Source organism: Gopherus evgoodei, chromosome 11 (assembly GCF_007399415.2).
Source record: "Gopherus evgoodei ecotype Sinaloan lineage chromosome 11, rGopEvg1_v1.p, whole genome shotgun sequence".
Lineage (NCBI taxonomy): Eukaryota > Metazoa > Chordata > Testudines > Testudinidae > Gopherus > Gopherus evgoodei.
In genome coordinates this window covers 23,329,486-23,347,905 of record NC_044332.1, presented here as the reverse complement: position 1 = coordinate 23,347,905, position 18,420 = coordinate 23,329,486, and the positions used below count along the sequence as shown (strand labels likewise).

General features: G+C 38.5%; 1 protein-coding gene across 3 annotated transcripts in view; it reads left to right on the top strand.

The window, feature by feature from the left end:
- PLCL1 (phospholipase C like 1 (inactive)) overlaps positions 1-17,807 on the top strand; it is a 325,648-nt gene extending 307,841 nt beyond the window's left edge. For 2 of the 3 annotated variants that reach the window (XM_030580754.1, XM_030580753.1), the window contains one exon: positions 16,026-17,807. In XM_030580754.1, coding sequence (XP_030436614.1) covers positions 16,026-16,208 — 183 coding nt within the window. In that variant the 3' untranslated portion in view covers positions 16,209-17,807. The remainder of the gene's footprint in view (positions 1-16,025) is intronic. The other variant, XR_004002672.1, reaches the window with a different exon arrangement.
- Positions 17,808-18,420: the final 613 nt, after the last annotated feature.

Sequence of the window (18,420 nt, the reverse complement as noted above, 5' to 3'; positions counted from 1 at the left end):
CTTTACCACTCCTGTCTGTAAAGTGGGGTAACAGTGCTCACCAACATTTGTAAAGTGCTTTGAGATCTGTGGATGAAAAAGTGATGTTTAACTGATTGATAATATTTATGTATTTAAATAGTAATGAGTGACCAACTATTGTGCCTCTATACTAAAAGCTTGCTCAAGCCATATGTGACTGGCGGCATCATGGATTCCCCAGGTAAGATTTAGGAAGAGAACTAGTTTGCTGTGTGAAAGAGAGATCCACATATGGCTTTAAAAAAGCTCTGAAAGTTCTGCAACAAGCAGGGTTTTATTTTACATTTGCTGTCCCTGAGCCACCCATTACACTGGCAGCTGCTTAAGCCCTAAAGATGGGAGATGTTCAGGAAATTTTGTACAGGAGTTGTCAGAGCAGCTAACTGGATCAAAAGATTTCAGTTCTCTGTTTGAAGTATGCTTTACAGTAAAAACAATTAAGCAGTGGCAGGAAACTCCACTTGTATCCTTGACAACTACTGTTTTCCTTAAACTAGGTCAAGTGAAATAAGGTACATGAAGGTGAATATACATGAGCCCCGGGCTCTATCTTTTCCTAATGGGTCATTTTTCAGGACGAGTATTTTGACAGAAAAGAAGTCTATACAAATATACGCTATCTATTGACCTGGGAGCATCCATTTATTTTTAAACCACCAAAAAAAAAAAGTGATATTGCTTACGTCAGATATGCAGTGTGTGGAAGAGTCAAGTGAGAACAGAACTAAAAGGCATAATACTGTATTGTACTAGCAAATGAGAAAGACACAAACTCCTTACAGAATCAGAAAAATACATGCACTCGCACAGACAGTTGCAGTCTCCTTTTTGAGGACTTTGAAGTATTTATAGTCAGAGATCCAATTCATACCTTAGTTAAAGTGGTACAAATCCAGAAGGACGACACTAACCTCAAAAAGAAGTAGATAACGAAGTCTTCCTATTTTCTTTCTTGTTACAGAAATGTCTAAATGGGGGAGGAGGGGGGAGAGGGGGCAGGGGAAGATCCTTTTAAATCTGCCATTTGTTTGTCTAAAGAAAAGTGTTTCACATGCATGACATTGTATACTTTTAGTCCATACTAGGTCACATAATTCTGTTCCTTATTAAAGACATTGATCAAAATTCAGACCTGGTACAACACCATTGAGCTCAGTAGTTCACTTATGTCAGCCCTGGATTTAGACTTTTAACGAGAGGTGGAAAGAGCATAAGCTCTCCCATGCCCATAAATACTGTTAAGGGTTATTACCAAGGCCCTGTGTATTCTGAAGGAAGATTGAACTGAATTCTGCTGCAAAGCCCCCATTTCTTCATGGCACTATGTTGTGACAGATTGGAAATTTGACTGAGTTTATATTAAGGTTTTATTGAAATCAATAGGAAATGAGTAATGCAGTCAATAAAGGAACTCCTTGAGTCGTGTTTATTTTTGTTTTATATTCAGTTAGTTACTCTGTCCCATATTTTCAGTTTTCATTGTGAATTCTCATCTTCTGTCATGCCTACTTCCGACCCCCCTCATTTTTCTTCTTACCTCGCTGTTTCCTTTCAGTTTCTCCCTCCCTAATGGTCAACAAGCCTCTTCTATGAATAATCTGACCTCTGGGGAACGAAAGTGATCAGAGAAAAGTGCTCAATTCTGTTCCCATTGAGGTCATTGGCAAAACTCTCATTGAAGTCGGTGAGAACAGGATTTGACCTGAGGGAAGGAAATGATGCAAAGGCATTTATTCAAACGTCTTTTAAAAACAGTTGCCCTTCCAGCAGTTTGACGGCTTTACTTTCTTTTCCCCTTCTCCTTCATGTAAATTTTGGAGTTTTCTGTTTCAGCTGAAGGGAATACAAAGCTGAGGTCACACTTTTCTTGCTAGAAACAGTTTGAAAATTGAGCAGGGGAGCAGTTAAATCAGAGGGATTATAGTGCCAAAGTAGGGAGATTTGAAAACTCTTTGCAATGTAAATAGTAGTTCTGCAAACTTTTTCATTCTAATTAGTTGGTGATGGCTGTCAGCCAGTCAGAGTACAAGGATTTGCAGACTGTACGGTTATTCAGCAATAACTCTGCAGTAATTATACAAACCAGACACCCGGATCTAGTCAGAGTATAGGGAACTGTACCTATGAACAAGCACTGTATGAGTATGCTCCATTACTCTGGCTGAAATAATAAAGTTTTTCACTTAACACTAAAATGTAAGCACAGCTACACATATATTTTAACCTCTAAGTAGCAATTAAGTCTTTATTTGCATGACTGTGACTTTGCATAGTCTATTCCATACAGCTAACGTTCAGTAAGAACATTCGTAATTTTGTGCAATTAAAGTTAGACTGATCCACTTACCGGTTATAAACTCCACTATGTGTTTTCCCTGGAGAGTGTTCCCATCCCATATTAGGGATGTATCCAGGTATATTACGGAGACTAAACAGGCATCTGTTGCAATGTGGCAAAATTCCAGTTGACCTCAACTGGTGTAGAATCAGGTCATAGATCTGAATAATACATCATCATTAAGAATCTGATCCTGTTGCCATTAAATCAATAGGAATTTAGTCATTGACTTTAGTGGGAGCAAGATACTGTCCAAATAACACACACATGTGAGTTAGAGTCCTGAGCTGATTAAGTTAACAATGTGGTGTGCAGTCTGACTTCTTATAAACAAAGAGCCAAAGAGTTAAGTCTAGGGACCTTTAAAGACTCCTAAGTCACCTATTTTTTTCAGGTTTTTTGTTTAGCTACAATACTATCAAATGTATATTTGTTTTCTCCTGCATCAGGGCTTTTGTTCAAAGAGGCAGAGTGCAAGTATATTGAAAATTACACCCTTTCTGCCTGATTTTCCTCTCACTATGGTTTTACCTTGTTATTACCCCATTAACTTGAATGGAGTTATTCCTGATTTGCACTGGAATAGGTGAGAGAATCAGTCCTCATGACTTCATATGGGCTGAACACACCTCTAGCCACATAGTTTTAAGTTATACTGCACAGCAGTGTATTAATAATGAACAGTCCCTCGGTTTCTGCAGTGATCTGAGGTTTCTTTGGTATCAGTTGGGGCACTGCTGGTCTCCAGCCACACCTTCTCTATTTCAAACTTTTCACCACAGGACAGCCAGACTTCCAGCTTGGAAGGGCTAACAGAGAGAGCCCAAAAATACCTTTGTGTTTGCAAACTGCCCACTACTGTACGCCTAATGCCTATCTCTCTCTCTCTCTCTCTCTCTCTCTCTCAAACACTTCCCCCCACCTCCCACAGCATATTGAAAACATTAAATTAATGCTGTTGTTTCAGAAAGTTCCTGCTCTAGCACTTACAGATGGTAGATGTTCAATTTCATTGCTCTTGACAGTCTGATATGAGGTAATTTAATTTAAACAACCAGATGAAAGAGAAATGAGATTTTTTTTAAAAAAAAGCCAACGCTGCTTGTACCAAAAAAAAAAAGCTGTGCAAGAGAGCACGAGCTTAGGAGCTGTGTAGTGCCATTGATGTATAAGAACTCCCCACCGATTTCTGTAGCGCTCTACTTTAAAATCAATGGTGCGCTACATGCATGAGCATGAGATTTGTCATTTATTTTTACCTTTTAGTCATTCAGGAAAACACTTTGCATTAATGAAAGAGGTTTAAATCAGACATCTAAGGTTCTGTGCTTTGTTTTCTCCTGGGAAATGACAATCAGTTTGGTTTCTCTTTCTCAACTCCTCCTCTGTCCAACTGTGCTTGAACATGAACACTCTTAGGGCTTGTCTACATCAGAAAGTTGCAGCGCTGGTGAGGGAGTTACAGCGCTGCAACTTTGAAGGTGTACACATCTGCAGGGCACCACCAGCGCTGCAACTCCCTGTTTGCAGCGCTGGCCGTACTCCCGTTTTGTCTCGGGTGTAGAGGATCCAGCGCTGGTGATCCAGCGCTGGTAATCCAATGTAGACAGTTACCAGCGCTTTTCTTGACCTCCGTGGAAGGAGGAAGCCTCTGGTAATCAAGCTGGTTTCCTTTCCCGGTTTGCTTTCTCGGTCCCGGAGCCAGCCAGCAAACCGCAGGGAAGGAGACCTGCTTGCTCGGGGTTCCAGGACCGAGAGAGCAAACCGGGAAAGGAGACCAGCTTCGCCGCGGTTTGCTCTCTCGGTCCCGGAGCCAGCCAGCAAACCGCAGGGAAGGAGACCTGCTTGCTCGGGGTTCCGGGACCGAGAGAGCAAACCGGGAACGCCGCGGTTTGCTCTCTCGGTCCCGGAGCCACCCAGCAAACCGCAGGGAAGGAGACCTGCTTGCTCGGGGTTCCGGGACCGAGAGAGCAAACCGCGGCGTTCCCGGTTTGCTCTCTCGGTCCCGGAACCCCGAGCAAGCAGGTCTCCTTACCTGCGGTTTGCTGGCTGGCTCCGGGACCGAGAGAGCAAACCGCGGCGTTCCCGGTTTGCTCTCTCGGTCCCGGAACCCCGAGCAAGCAGGTCTCCTTCCCTGCGGTTTGCTGGCTGGCTCCGGGACCGAGAGAGCAAACCGCGGCGTTCCCGGTTTGCTCTCTCGGTCCCGGAACCCCGAGCAAGCAGGTCTCCTTCCCTGCGGTTTGCTGGCTGGCTCCGGGACCGAGAGAGCAAACCGCGGGGAAGCTGGTTTCCTTTCCCGGTTTGCTCTCTCGTCCGGGAACCCCCCTTGAAGCCGCCCAACAGCGCTGCAGTGTGGCCACATCTAACACCACTTGCAGCGCTGGTTGCTGTAAGTGTGGCCACTCTGCAGCGCTGGCCCTATACAGCTGTACTAATACAGCTGTAACAACCAGCGCTGCAAAATTTTAGATGTAGACATGGCCTCAGTGTCAGGGGAGGCAAATAATGAACTATGGAACCAAGTGTCTGTATTTAAAAACAATAACAACAAAGCAATTAACAAAAAACTACAACAGAAAACCAGCATGAACACAAATGTTTATGCAGCCACCATCTCTTTTTGGCTGGGGGATGAAAGGAGTCCCCCAAGACTGTTGTTCTCAGGTACCTTAAGACGCCACTCTCAGGTGGCGTGCCTGCAAACAAATGAGAAAAGGTGAAAAAGGAAAACAAAAGCCCCTACGGCTGTTGATTAACACAGTTATCTTATGTGATTAACTCAAAAAAATTAATCTCGATTAAAAAAATTAATCCCAGTTAATCTCAGTTTCAATCATACCATTAAACAATAGAATACCAATTGAAATTTATTAAATATTTTTGATGTTTTTCTACATTTTCAGATATATTGATTTTTTTACAACTCAGAATGCAAAGTGTACGCTGTTCACTTGATGATATTATTTTATTAAAAATATTTGCTCTGTAAAAATGATAAAAGAAATAGTATTTTTCAATTCACCTCGCACAAATTCTCTAGTGCAATCTCTCTATCGTGAAAGTGCAGTTTACAAATATAGATTTTTTTTGTTACATAGCTGCACTCAACAACAAAATAATGTAAAACTTTAGAACCTACAGGACCACACATTCCTACTTCTTGTTCAGCCAATCACTAAGAAGAACAAGTTTGTTTACATTTATGGGAAATAAAGCTGCCTGCTTCTTGTTTACAATGTCACCAGAAAGTGAGAACAGGCATTCACATAGAACATTTGTAGCCGGCATTGCAAGATATTTACATGCCAGATATGCTAAACATTCGTATGTCCCATCATGCTTTGGCCACCATTCCAGAGGACTTGCTTCCATGTTGATGACACTCATTTAAAAAAAAAATGTGTTTATTACATTTGTGACTGAACTCCTTGAGGGAGAATTGCAAGTCTCCTGCTCTGTTTTACCCGCATTCTGCCTTATCTTTCATGTTATAGCAGTCTTGAATGATGACTTAGCACGTGTTGTTTGTTTTAAGAACACTTTCTTGTGGCAGATTTGACAAAATGCAAAGAGGTATCAATGTGAGATTTCTAAAATAGCTGCAGTACTTGACCCAAGGTTCAACAACCCGAAGTGCCTTCCAAAGTCTGAGAGGGACGAGATGTGCAGCATGCTTGCAGAAGTCTTAAAAGAGCAACACTCCAATGCAGAAACTACAGAACCCAAACCACCAAAAAAGAAAATCAACCTTCTGCTGGTGGCATTTAACTCATGATGATGAAAATGAACATGCCTTGGTCCACACTGCTTTGGATTGTTATCAAGCAGAACCCATCATCACCATGGACAGCATGTCCTCTGGAATGGCAGTTGAAGCATCAAGGGACATATAAATCTTTAATGCATCTGGCATGTGACTATCTTATGATGCTGGCTACAAAAGTGCCGTGCGAACACCTGTTCTCACTTTCAGGTGACATTGTGAACAAGAAGCAGGCAGCATTATCTCCTGCAAATGTAAACAAACTTGTTTGTCTCAGTGATTGGCTGAACAGGAAATAGGATTGAGTGGATCTGTAGGCTCTAAAGTTTTACATTGTTTTATTTTTGAAAGCAGTTAGTTTTTTGTACATAATTCTACATTTGTCAGTTCAACTTTCATGATAAAGAGATTGCACTACAGTACTTGTCTGAGGTGAATTGAAAAATACTATTTCTTTTGTTTTTTAAATGCAAATATTTGTAATAAAAATAAATATGAAATGAGCACTGTACACTTTGTATTCTGTGTTGTAAATGAAATCAATATATTTGAAAATGTAGACAACATCCAAAAATATTTAAATAAATGGTATTCTATTATTGTTCAACAGTGTGATTAATATCACGATTAATTTTTTAAATAATTTGATAGCCCTAAAAAAAACCCAACCTTAACTTGGTAGCCTGTTGTAAGGAGGTGAGAAATTAATCTCTCGATGTTATCATTCTAAAAGCCCGCATCTTATCAAATCAGAGATCTCTTGCTAGGCTTCCTTCAGATTCATCCTTGTCGAGGTACCTTCAAGAAATTGGTCAACTAATGAAATCTAGATCAAGAGAGATTTGGGGGATGACGGATTTTATTTATTTCCATATGTAATTAAAATATATGCAAATGTTCCAGTTTGTGTCTATAATCATCTTGTGTAACTGTGAATTTCTTATTAACTCAGTTTCCAAATATCCCACTTCCCTTCTGTAGTCTACACTTACTCATTAGCAATTTTATACTTTAAAAAAACACCAAACCTACCTTTTCAGCCCCATTTGCTAATACCTACCATGTTTTTAAAAACAAGCTATACTTTTCTGTTCTATTAATGTAAATAGCCTGTACAGGTGTGATATATGAATTCTTCCATGTTACAATCATGCTTTTCATCTGCCATTCTTTTCTCGTATATCTTTTATGAGGACAGAGCTGGAAACTATAGTTTTATTTAAAAAATGCACAGGAATAACATGCTACTTGCTTGCTATACCATTCAGCCCCCTTGTTATAACCTTGTACTCAAAAAGCTTTTGTTGTGACCATACTTTTACAAGCTGACAGTAATCAAAACCCTCAGGGAAAACATATATTCCATGTATAGTTTCTCTTTCCTGCTTTTGGTTACAGAGATATAGCACTTAATACAGTGGTAAGTGCCGTTCATTGGTTAGATTTTCTCTATGATAAACTTTACAGGTTCATTCTCTTGAGAGATTATACCACACATCATATGATTTACATAATTATCTCAATTGGTTAAGCCCTTCCATGCATGGGAATACCATTAGCTCACATTACTGTATGAATAGAATATCAGGGTTGGAAGGGACCTCAGGAGGTCATCTAGTTCAACACCCTTCTCAAAGCAGGACCAATCCCCAGACAGATTTTTGCCCCAATCCCTAAATGGCTCCCTTGAACATTGAGCTCACAATGCTGGGTTTAGCAGGCTAATGCTCAAACCACTGAGCTATTCCTATGGGTTGTCACAAACTGGAAAAGGTTGAAAGCCCCTGGCTCAGTGTATTCAGTTATTCCTGCCCTGGATGCAATATTCAGCCAAACAGCAAATCATTGTTTGCACATTAGACTGGCCATGCTGATAATGCCATTCAATACCAGGAATTAGTGTTGGACAACATTTCTAATTGCAGCAGCAATACAATACAATAGTGATAGTTCTCCAGCTGCAAATGGTGGAAATCAAATCTGTAACATCAGAATTTGTATTTTGTTGTTGAGAGGGGGAGGAGACATGACCTCCCTTGACAAAATCAGCAAAATACAGACACTAGATGTCATAAACAGATAAGTAAGAGTTAATAGAAGAGAAGTACTTCATATCTCTTTTGCCTGTAAAGGGTTAACAAGATCTGTGAGCCTGGCTGTCACCTGACCAGAGGACCAATAAGGAGACAGGATACTTTCAAATCTTGAGGGAGGGAGTTTTTTGTGTGTGCTGTTAGTTTTTGGTGGTTGTTCACTCTGGGGGCTCAGAGAGATCAGACGTGCAACCAGGTTTCTCTCCAATCTCTCCCATACAGGCTCTTATAAGTTCAGACTAGTGAGTACTAGGTAGATAAGGCAAGTTAGGCTTATGGTTGTTTTCTTTATTTGCAAATGTGTATTTGGCTGGGAGGAGTTCAAATGTGTATTTGGTTGGAAGGAGTTCAAATTTATATTTTGCTGAAAGGATTTTAATTTGTACTTGAATACTTAGGCTGGGATGGTATTTCCAGTCTCTATGGCTGAAAGACCCTATACCTATTCCATTTTAAATTTACAAAGGTAATTTTTTTACTGTTTTTCTTTCTTTAATTAAAAGCTTTTCTTGTTTAAGAACCTGATTGTTTTTTATTCTGGTGAGATCCCAGGTACTGCCTATACAATACCATGTGTTAGATACTATGATAATGAGAGTAGTCATAAAAATAAGCTTTGCCTTTTTATTTTTTGCAAGAACCTAGTTACTCTTACATAACATAAAATCAACAGCCAGGGAATGATCCTGCAACCTTTTTTCCTAGGAATAATCCAGGCTCAACCTTTTTCTAGGTATCCCATATTTGTAAGACAAATATGTTCTTTCTGCCTAAGGATGTTTTTGTTGTGTTTTAACAAGTACAGCACAATCTGTGTCACAGAGAATGAAGTAGATGTCTTAACAAAGTGTTAATAATAATAATATATCTGCAGAAACCTAGGAATGCTCCACAGAAGTTCTGAATAAATTGTGCTCTGTTTTAAAACTGGAATTCTTTAAAATCAAATTCATACAAATTCCTCCCCACAATTGACTTTGAAAAAAGCAGTTGAATAATATCAGCTTTTGATAGCAATTAATAATAGTGTCCTAATCAGTCTGTTAAAAGGCTTTGCTGTTTAGGAGTACATTTTCAAAACTGTTTGGTGATTTAACTGTGCACCTGTCCCATTAATAATTAAACACAGTTAAATCCCCAGCACAACACTTTGAAAATGGAAACCTTGCAGTAAATTCAGGTCTGCACAGAATCTATAAATATCACAGATGCTTCTATAGGGCTTTTTGCTTTCAGCTCTCACTCACCATTAATTAGCTGTACCATTATTTTAATTGTTACTCATTTTCTGAGTACATCTGTTAGTATAAATACATCTGACACAATACTTTATTGATGGTTTGTCTGTCATTATTGGGTTTTTAACAGTGGACCTTCTTCAGCCAACCAGTCCTGGGTACTGTGATGGTGATTTTACTGTCTGATTAAATAGCAGTATGTAGGCAGTTTCCTCCTTATTGTGCAAAAGTCAAAGATACGGTATTAACAGGCTGTGAGATGGGCTGTAGAGGAAATAACAAATCGCTTATTGTTTGTTTACTCAGGCCCTTAGAAATTGATTATATTAAGCAGCTCTAATAAGTTGTCAAAGAATGTGTTCACCAGCAGATAAGTGAATGTCTGCTTTAACAATAAACAGACCGCAAAATGGCCCTAGCAGCCAACAACTTAGCCTGCTTAGTAACAGTGTCCATTTTGGAAGGCATAGAGATTGTAAACTCAGTATGCAGCTGTTCAAGATTTTCCATTTTAATGGTAATAAACAAATTCATCCTTAAGATCTCTTTGCTTTCAAATCTCAGTGCACTTTTTAACAGGTTTAAGATATGGGCTGCAAAGACCAGGAGCGGCTCCAGACCCCAGCATGCCAAGCGCGTGCTTAGGGTGGCAAGCCGCAGGGGGTGCTCTGTCGGCGCCGCGAGGACTGCAGGCAGGCTGCTGTCCGCGGCTTGCCTGCGGAGGGTCCGCTGGTCCCGCAGCTTTGGTGGACTCTCCACAGGCAAACCGCCGAAGGCAGCCTGCCTGCCGTGCTTGGGGTGGCGAAAACCCTAGAGCCGCCCCGGCAAAGACTGTTTTACAGTTTGCTTATGTTACTGCAGAGAATTACTTGAATATTGACAGTAACATTCTTTGTTGACAATACTGGGAGGCGGGAGGGGAGACTGCCTGTAATCAGTTTGTGAGAGTCTGTATGATCGGTTATAGTGGCTGCTCAAAGGATGGTAAGGCACCATTAAATAAATGTCAGAGGTTAATTTGTTTAACAGGATCTGAATTGAAGTGTTTATTGGAAATGGGCCCAAACTGAAACCATTTATTTTATCGTCTTCCTCCCAACACACCTTCAAATTCTGGAGTTTGGATATAATGGACCTTGTTCCTGACCCTCACTTGAGTTAGTTTGACTTTACAAAAGGCCAAGGCTTTATAAAACTGAAACCCACAATTTTGCCCATCTCTAATTATTACTAGTGTTTTTCTAGTCTGGCTAATACACTACTTAAAGCCTTTTATATAATGACATTGAAACTGAGTAATATTTAAAGCTATGTAAAATGATCTCTCTTCATTTTAAATAGTATTTGTCCATCAGAGTAAAGGCTCAACCTATTAGTTTGCCATACTGCACTGTTTGTACAGTAGTATTAATTCATGTTAGAATTCCATAGTTAGTTGTAGTTGGGCATATGAAACATCACATTTAATATTCTGTAACTTTTATTCCTAGAAGAAAAATTCAAGTCTTGATTAACCTTCCTACTAAAATGTTTGATTAATCACATTTAGCTTTACTTAGTATCCTACCAAATGTTGAATTTAACCTTTTCCCGCTTATTATATTTATTTTCAGAGAGGCTGCTGATATCAATAACAGAAGGGAGACAGATAGATGCCAAAAATGGACAAATACAATTTCCCTTTGTCTGAGAGACAGAATGATTCCTTTGTTTGTGAGAGTAAAGAGGATTGTTCTATGCACCGAGCTTATGACAATGACTTTGATTTATAAAGGTCACTTCAGTTTAATTTATATTTTTAAAATTTACTCCAGATTCTTTCCAGGATTTAGTTTAAGGTGTTGACACAATTTTGCTGACATTTTTCATAAGTGGATTATGGTCACAATCAGTTTTTCAAACCAAACAGATGGCTTCTCAAACAGAGCATGCTCACAGAAATGTTTTGATGGTATCTTTAGAATTATGACAGCACTGTCACAAGGGATAAGTTTGTCAATAATTTTCTTGTGACAGATGATTCAAAATCATTTTTGCTTCCTCAGCTTGCTCAAATGAACCAGTTGTTTAAAAAAAAAGTCCAAGGAAACTCAGACATAAATCAGTCAGTGCACACATGAATGCAATATTTTGGTAGGTACATTTCTATTTCTAGAAGGAAAGTAAAATTAGATTCTCCCCAGAATCTCAACAACATTTTATGGGAATATATTTTAGGTCTTGGATCCAAAATAAATTTTGAAGCATCGCCAAGATAAACTTATAAACCATAATAAATTGTAGTGGTCTGGGATTATTTAAATATTCAGTAGACCAATGAACTATCACCTTTAGCATTAAAACATCAAATGTGAAATAGCTGGACTTCCTGGGGCCACAGATACAAATCTTGACAGGGTTCACTCAGCCTGCCATCCTTCTAAGACAGATAAATTAAATACCAAATAGGATACCGTGAGTGGATTTTTCAGAGGAGACTCGAACGAAGGCCTGATTTACAGTGAGACATGAGAAGGATTTCCATGCCTACTTTTTGCCCTGGAAAGAAAAGGAAGTCAAGTTCATGGGAAATATGCCAGCTTAGGCCTCAGGGACATAACATGGGAAGGGGGCAGGAGACTGATACAGCGAGGGACACTGTTTAAAAGTGGGTTGGGCTGTTCAGGTCAAAGCCACCTTGTTGGGCTGATAACGCCAGTCAGGCTGAAAATTCCCTTTATCTTGAAATGGATGATGGAGCTTCCCACAATAGCCAGGAAAGTGAAGGATGATGGTCCACCTCTGGTCCCAAGCTTACGAGTCTTTCATGGAAATAGGTCCTGAAACTCCCATTGCCTTCGGTGGGCGAAAACTTACTGCATGGAAATTATTTAATTTAACAAAACTCTTCCTAGAGTTAAACAGTTAGCAGCTTGGGATCCCCTTCTTTTCTCAAAAAGAAGCCTCAGAGCATATGTTGTGTAAAAATGTAGCCTAAAGGTGATAAAAATCAAATCACTACATTAATTTTGGACTAAAGTTTTATAGCTTTTTGTATATACACATGCACACACAATTATATTAGATACAAATCAAATCATAACCTTCAAGGCACTGCCTGGCTCTGTTTAAAATTGAGGTCTTCCTTACTGGCAAATTTTAATAGTCAAATACAAACATTGTAAAAAATGGTAACGGTGCAACACTAATACATATTTAAAACTGTTACATCAGGAATTGTAGTCTTAGTACATAGCAGTGACATCAGGCAGACTGACACCATTAGGGCTGAATCTGTAACAACAGATTACTGATAATGCCAAGTATCAGCATTAGATGGGGCTGTATTGTAGGGGCATAGAAGATTGTAGAGCCTAGATGTTTCATCCCATTCAAAACAAACGATTTCAAATTACATTCATGACATCAACCTTGGTATAATTATTAATGTAATGATTTCTTGGTACCAGTGGCATATCTCAGATGATGCCACTAGTCCATCTCTCTAGGTACTTATCAGGAAAGGGTCTAGTCACTGTGGTAACTTAGTGCTCTGTAAATAACAATGACTTTAGCCCCACAGCACTCCATTTCACAGGTGGGGTAATGAGGCACAAACACATGAAGTGACTTACCCCCAACTCATGCAGACTGTCGGGGGCAGTGTCATGTACTTAACCCTGACCTCTTGAATCCCAATCCTAGTGCATTTAACCACAAGATCAACCTTCATCCTAAAAGCATAATCACACTTCTCTGAAATGTATGTGGTGCATATTTTATTGACTGATTGCTTTAAACCTTTGCTGCTCACCAAATTCCAGTCTTCTCAGTATATCTATCTGCATATTCCCATAACAATCTCTCTTTATAGTTCAGTGCTTCATAAGGAATAGCACACAGCGACTCTTATTAAATCTGATTCTTAGCATCTATTTAGTAACTTACATTGTACAGCAGGACAAGTCCACGTCATCAGGAAATGAAGCAATCAGGCTCTCGTTCACTGGCCTAAGATGACATCTCCAACTGCCATTGTTTCCCAAACATTGTTTACCAGTGCTGAACCCTGCCAGCTACCATTGTTTCTTGCTTTTGTTTACTAGGGTCAAAACAATACAGTGTGCAAAGTAATGTGAGCTAAATCCTGCCTGTTTCAGTGCTGGAGAATGGGAGAAGCAGAGCAATGTTAGCTGTGTAGTGCTTCCTATTATTATGATGTATCATTCTCATGACAGCCTTTTATTTACCCATATCTATCTGGTGCCTTTAGAATACCACAAGGGGCTCTGGGATCTTCACCCTTTGAAGATATGCAAGGCCCTTACCCTGGGTTCCAGCCCATTACATATGATTTGTCCTGGCATAACTTCTGTTTAATCGTTTTAGAAAATTGTAATTAGTAAAATGGATTTACAAGAAAAGCAAGTGGAAATCTTTTAATTTTGGATGCAAATATAAACAGCTGCATGCAATGATGTACCTAAAGCTGTACTTAGTTTACTGTTGGCATTAAGATCAACTCAAGCTCTTGACAACCCTTCATTTTACTATCCAGCAGAATCTCCTGCTTTTATTTATTTTGTAACGCCAATCTCTCATGCTTGTCACTTCATACAATTTAAAATATCAATATTCATTTCAGAACTTTTAAACATTAGCATATCAATGGAACTTCCATAGAACATCCCCATGCCCTTTTGGACAAAACTCTTGGAAGGAAGTAAGGATATTATAAGTGTTTGTGTGCCCTACCCTGTGTAACTCTGACTGTGTTAAGTGCTCTTTTTTGATATCATAATTCTCCTTGTTCTCAAATTAAAAACAGCTGTCTAGTTGTAATGATGTATTTATAAATTCTCAGAGGAGGATAAGTATTTTCCAAATTTTATGGGTATCCACATTCTGCATTTGTAGCAAGCAAACAATGACTAAAAAAATATAGACACACAGGTGTTCTTGCTGGTAGATGACTTTATTTTTAATATTCACAGGAAGACAATTGTAAGTCTGCTACGCAGTCAAAAGGTGTCAGTCTGGTAGCATGATTGTTGTTTTTAATAATGTGTCATATTTTTATTTAAAATCACAGTTGACATGGTCAGATGATCTTGTATAGACCAAAGAGTAAACTCATTTTATATTTTAGTGACTTCTCTAACTCTCATTTCTCAGTAGCCGCTCTATGTTGTAGTGTAGGTAACATAAGTACATTTATTTTTATTTGAAATCTTCAAAAATGTTAATTCTTCGTTGTGTCTGTGACAAAGAATGAGACGCACAATTTATTATATTTGAAGATCGGCATTTTCTCTGATGTTTAAAAACTGGATTGAGATAACTTAGGGGACTTTACCTTTGAAGTATTTTGACATGGTGTAAAAGATGCATCAAATCCTAGGTTCATGTTAGTCTGCTGGAAGGTCACAGATGAAATGGGTTGAATGGATTCTCAGCATGGTGCATAGAAATGTTTGCACATCTCATAAACACACCTCTGTCAACGAGAGGCTTAGGGCTGGATAACCAGCCATGACTAAGGAATGTTAACAGGGCTATGTGAGAAGGCTTTCATTAGTACTAAAATTTCCCCCAATTTTCCCCATCTATACTATTTGGGATGATTAAATATTTTCATTTAATACCTATTGTTTCAAAGAGGGGCAGTAGCAGTGTGGGGGTGGTTTTGTAGAGTCACTATTCCAGCACATAGATTTGGTGACGTATCTGAAGAGAACAATCTTCTATTGATTCTGTTAGGATTGTCACTGGCCTGGGTATAAACAGGCAGGCCCACTATAATGTATTGACTTCTCATCTATTTGAGAGAACTCCTAGCCCGTTGTTATTAAATCAAGTTTATTTTTTCCTTAATATGGAGAAAGGTCTTTCCACTGATGCTGCTGCCTTGAGATCAGCTTAACAAACTAGTGCTGTGGTTTGATGGGGCCCTTGGGTTCTGCACTCCCAAAGGCTTCGCCTTAATACACTGCCACTTCAGCCAGTTTGGAACATAGTCCACAGAAAAATGAACTAGCTAGAAAAAAGCATAATTGACTATAAAATCCCTCTGCTGACAATAAATATTTTTCATTCTTGTATGTGGTGTTGTAGCCATGTTAGACCTATGATATTAGGGAGACAAGGTCACTGAGGTAATATCTTTTATGGGACCATCCTGTTGCCAGACCTGAAGAAAGAGCTCTGTGTAAGCTCAAAAGCTTGTCTCTTTCACCGACAGACTGTAGATATTACCTCCCCCCTTTGTCTCTTAAATTAATCGTTTATAAGACATTGAATCTGCAGGCCCAGCCCACCAAACTCACTGCTATGACTGCTTTTGCTGCTTTTTATGTTGGCTACAGGTACGATGCATTTAAAAAGCTGCCAGATGATTTCACTCTCTTCTGTCTATGCTGAAATTAATGGTAGGCCCCACTGTGGAATTGAAACAGAGCTGGATGAATTTGAACCATGTTCTATCATAAAAAATAATTTTAACGAGGACATGAGAACAGCAGCTCCACTTTAAGTTCTTAACAATCTATATTATTCATGCCTTTTTTAATCTGTGTATTTCTATATACTCTTAGGGGCAAGGAGATCTGTTGAAGAATGCCAAGAATGAAGCCATAGAGAATATGAAGCAGATCCAGCTGGCCTGCTTGTCATGTGGACTGAGCAAAACTGGAAGTGGAAACATGGATGCAAAATCAAAACGATGTCTCGAGGCAATAGAGGAGAAGGATACTGGGGATGAGAACGGCAGGCTGTGAGAGAAGGCAGAGCTGTCATATTTGTCATATATTTCAATAACTTTAAACTATTTTTTTAAAGCATTTAAAATTTCACACAGGAATGCCTTCTGGCAGGGTGTTGGAAGTATTAAATTCCTCACAATGTCAGTATTTTAATGCAGTTAATTTATCTAAGTTAAACTCTTTAGTAGTGAAATTTCTAATAAATCCAAGGAGTGGATGGGGAGTGTGAGTGAGAGAGAGAACGTGTGTGTGGAATCCTAGAAAAGCCCGTCTAAGAGTTGCTTTATCCATTTACTAATTTATTCTTTTGTCATCTTTGAACAGACATGTTAATTCTGAAGATCAAAACAAATAGAATGCTTATTGTATCAATTTTGTGCTTCATTTGACTTTCCTGCCTTTGTCATTTAATTTACAGCTTTTAATATATTCTGTTTAAATTAAACAAAACAGATTTCACTAACAAATAACCATTTGTTGTAAGGGTGAAATTAATGGATTGCTACAAATCCTCAACATCATTTTTAATGATCAATTAAAAATAAGTAAATGAATTATTAAACAGAATTTCTAGATAGTTCCTGATTAGATTTCAGATGGACATTTCATAGAATTTTAGCTAGTCTTTGAAATACATGTATCTGAAATACATTCAGATAATACATAGTAATGTAAGAAATGGCAAGCTTCTTTCATTCAAGAAGGTCAATGCAACATTTTAGCTCTGCAGAACAGCTGCAATCTTTGCAGAAATGCACTTAACTTGTGTAATAATAAACACAGCTTCTGCCCTCTAGTTATGAAGTGAGAATTGTGAGCATTCATCAATGATAAAATAACATGACAGTGATCTTCAGTAATTCTGAAATATTCATGAATGCCAGTATTTGAAGGAAGGTTATAGACTTCACAAACTGTGAGCTTTACATGAAATTTAGAGAATGGGTTAATTTCTTCTTGCCTTACTCATACCAGTGATCCTACTTAAGTCCAGTGAGTAAGGTAAGCAGAATTTGGCCACACTGTGTCAGTTTTAAGAAGTATTCTGTGCTAGAGATTTGAAGTAAGACTGCAGAATTGCTGAAGATGTAGCATAGAGAAATGGCTTGAAAAAACAGGATACCAACATTCTTGTGCAGCAGTTATAAATGTCATGACACAACAAATCCTTATGGTAGTTTTGAGAATTAACTCCATTATGCTACTGTACTGTCATTTAATGTACTCAAAAGAGATGCAGGACAACAAATGAATCCTTATCCTGTCATCCTTAATAGGGTCTCGCTCATGTATTCTCAAGGTGTTCGTTTCAGTCTTTTCAGTATTGTGCTTAAGTGTAGTATTTGTGTTACCTCTAACAGAACTCAGTGTTCTATGGTTATAAAAGACGATATTTATTTAAAGCATTGCTTTTATTTTGAAAAGCTACTTTTAAAATTAATTTGATTAACAAATGTGCTCATTTTCTGAACTTAACAAAAGGTAAATTGTTGAAAGTTTAGCCGTCTGAAAATCTTACATAGCTACTGTGTTAAGTTATTTTTGACTTCTTAATAACACTATTATGTTCATGTTGCACATTACTGAGAGAGTAAAGCTATGAAACAACTGTAACCCATGTTTTTTAAGTGATTTTATACAGAAAGCAAACACTGAAAACTGATTGAGAGCATGTGTTAGAATTTGGGTGAGTTGTACATAAGGTTCTGTCCTTTCTTGAAGCCCTTTATTTAAAGGATTATAACTCAGTTGCCTGAAACTTGATTATATACAGTAAGAACCAGGTATCCTTCCCCCCCCCCCAACACACACTATGTTAACCAGTCATTTAGGTCTTTTTAATACAAATATATACACAAATTAGTTTCCTTGTGTGACTTCAGGTGGGGGTTTCTTTTGAGTGCCAGTCAAGGAATAAATAAGCCCAAATTAATGTTATAAGGATGCATGGACAAATTCTTCCTTCAGATTCTGTTCTGTCAGGAATTATGTATATGCAAACAAAGCTTGGCGCTCAGAGGTCAGTGTCAAATGGAACAATAATTGTTAAGGTGACTTTGTGCCAGTTATGAACACAACTTCTAGGAATGATCTATGTAATGGGAAGGGTTTCTTTGGAAGAGAACTCTGTTCCTTGTGCTATTTTCTTTAAAAATGGAAACAGCCTTAATTTTTTTCACTTTGATAGTCAATTCAATACTCCTTCAAGAAGTGATGTTTTTCCTTG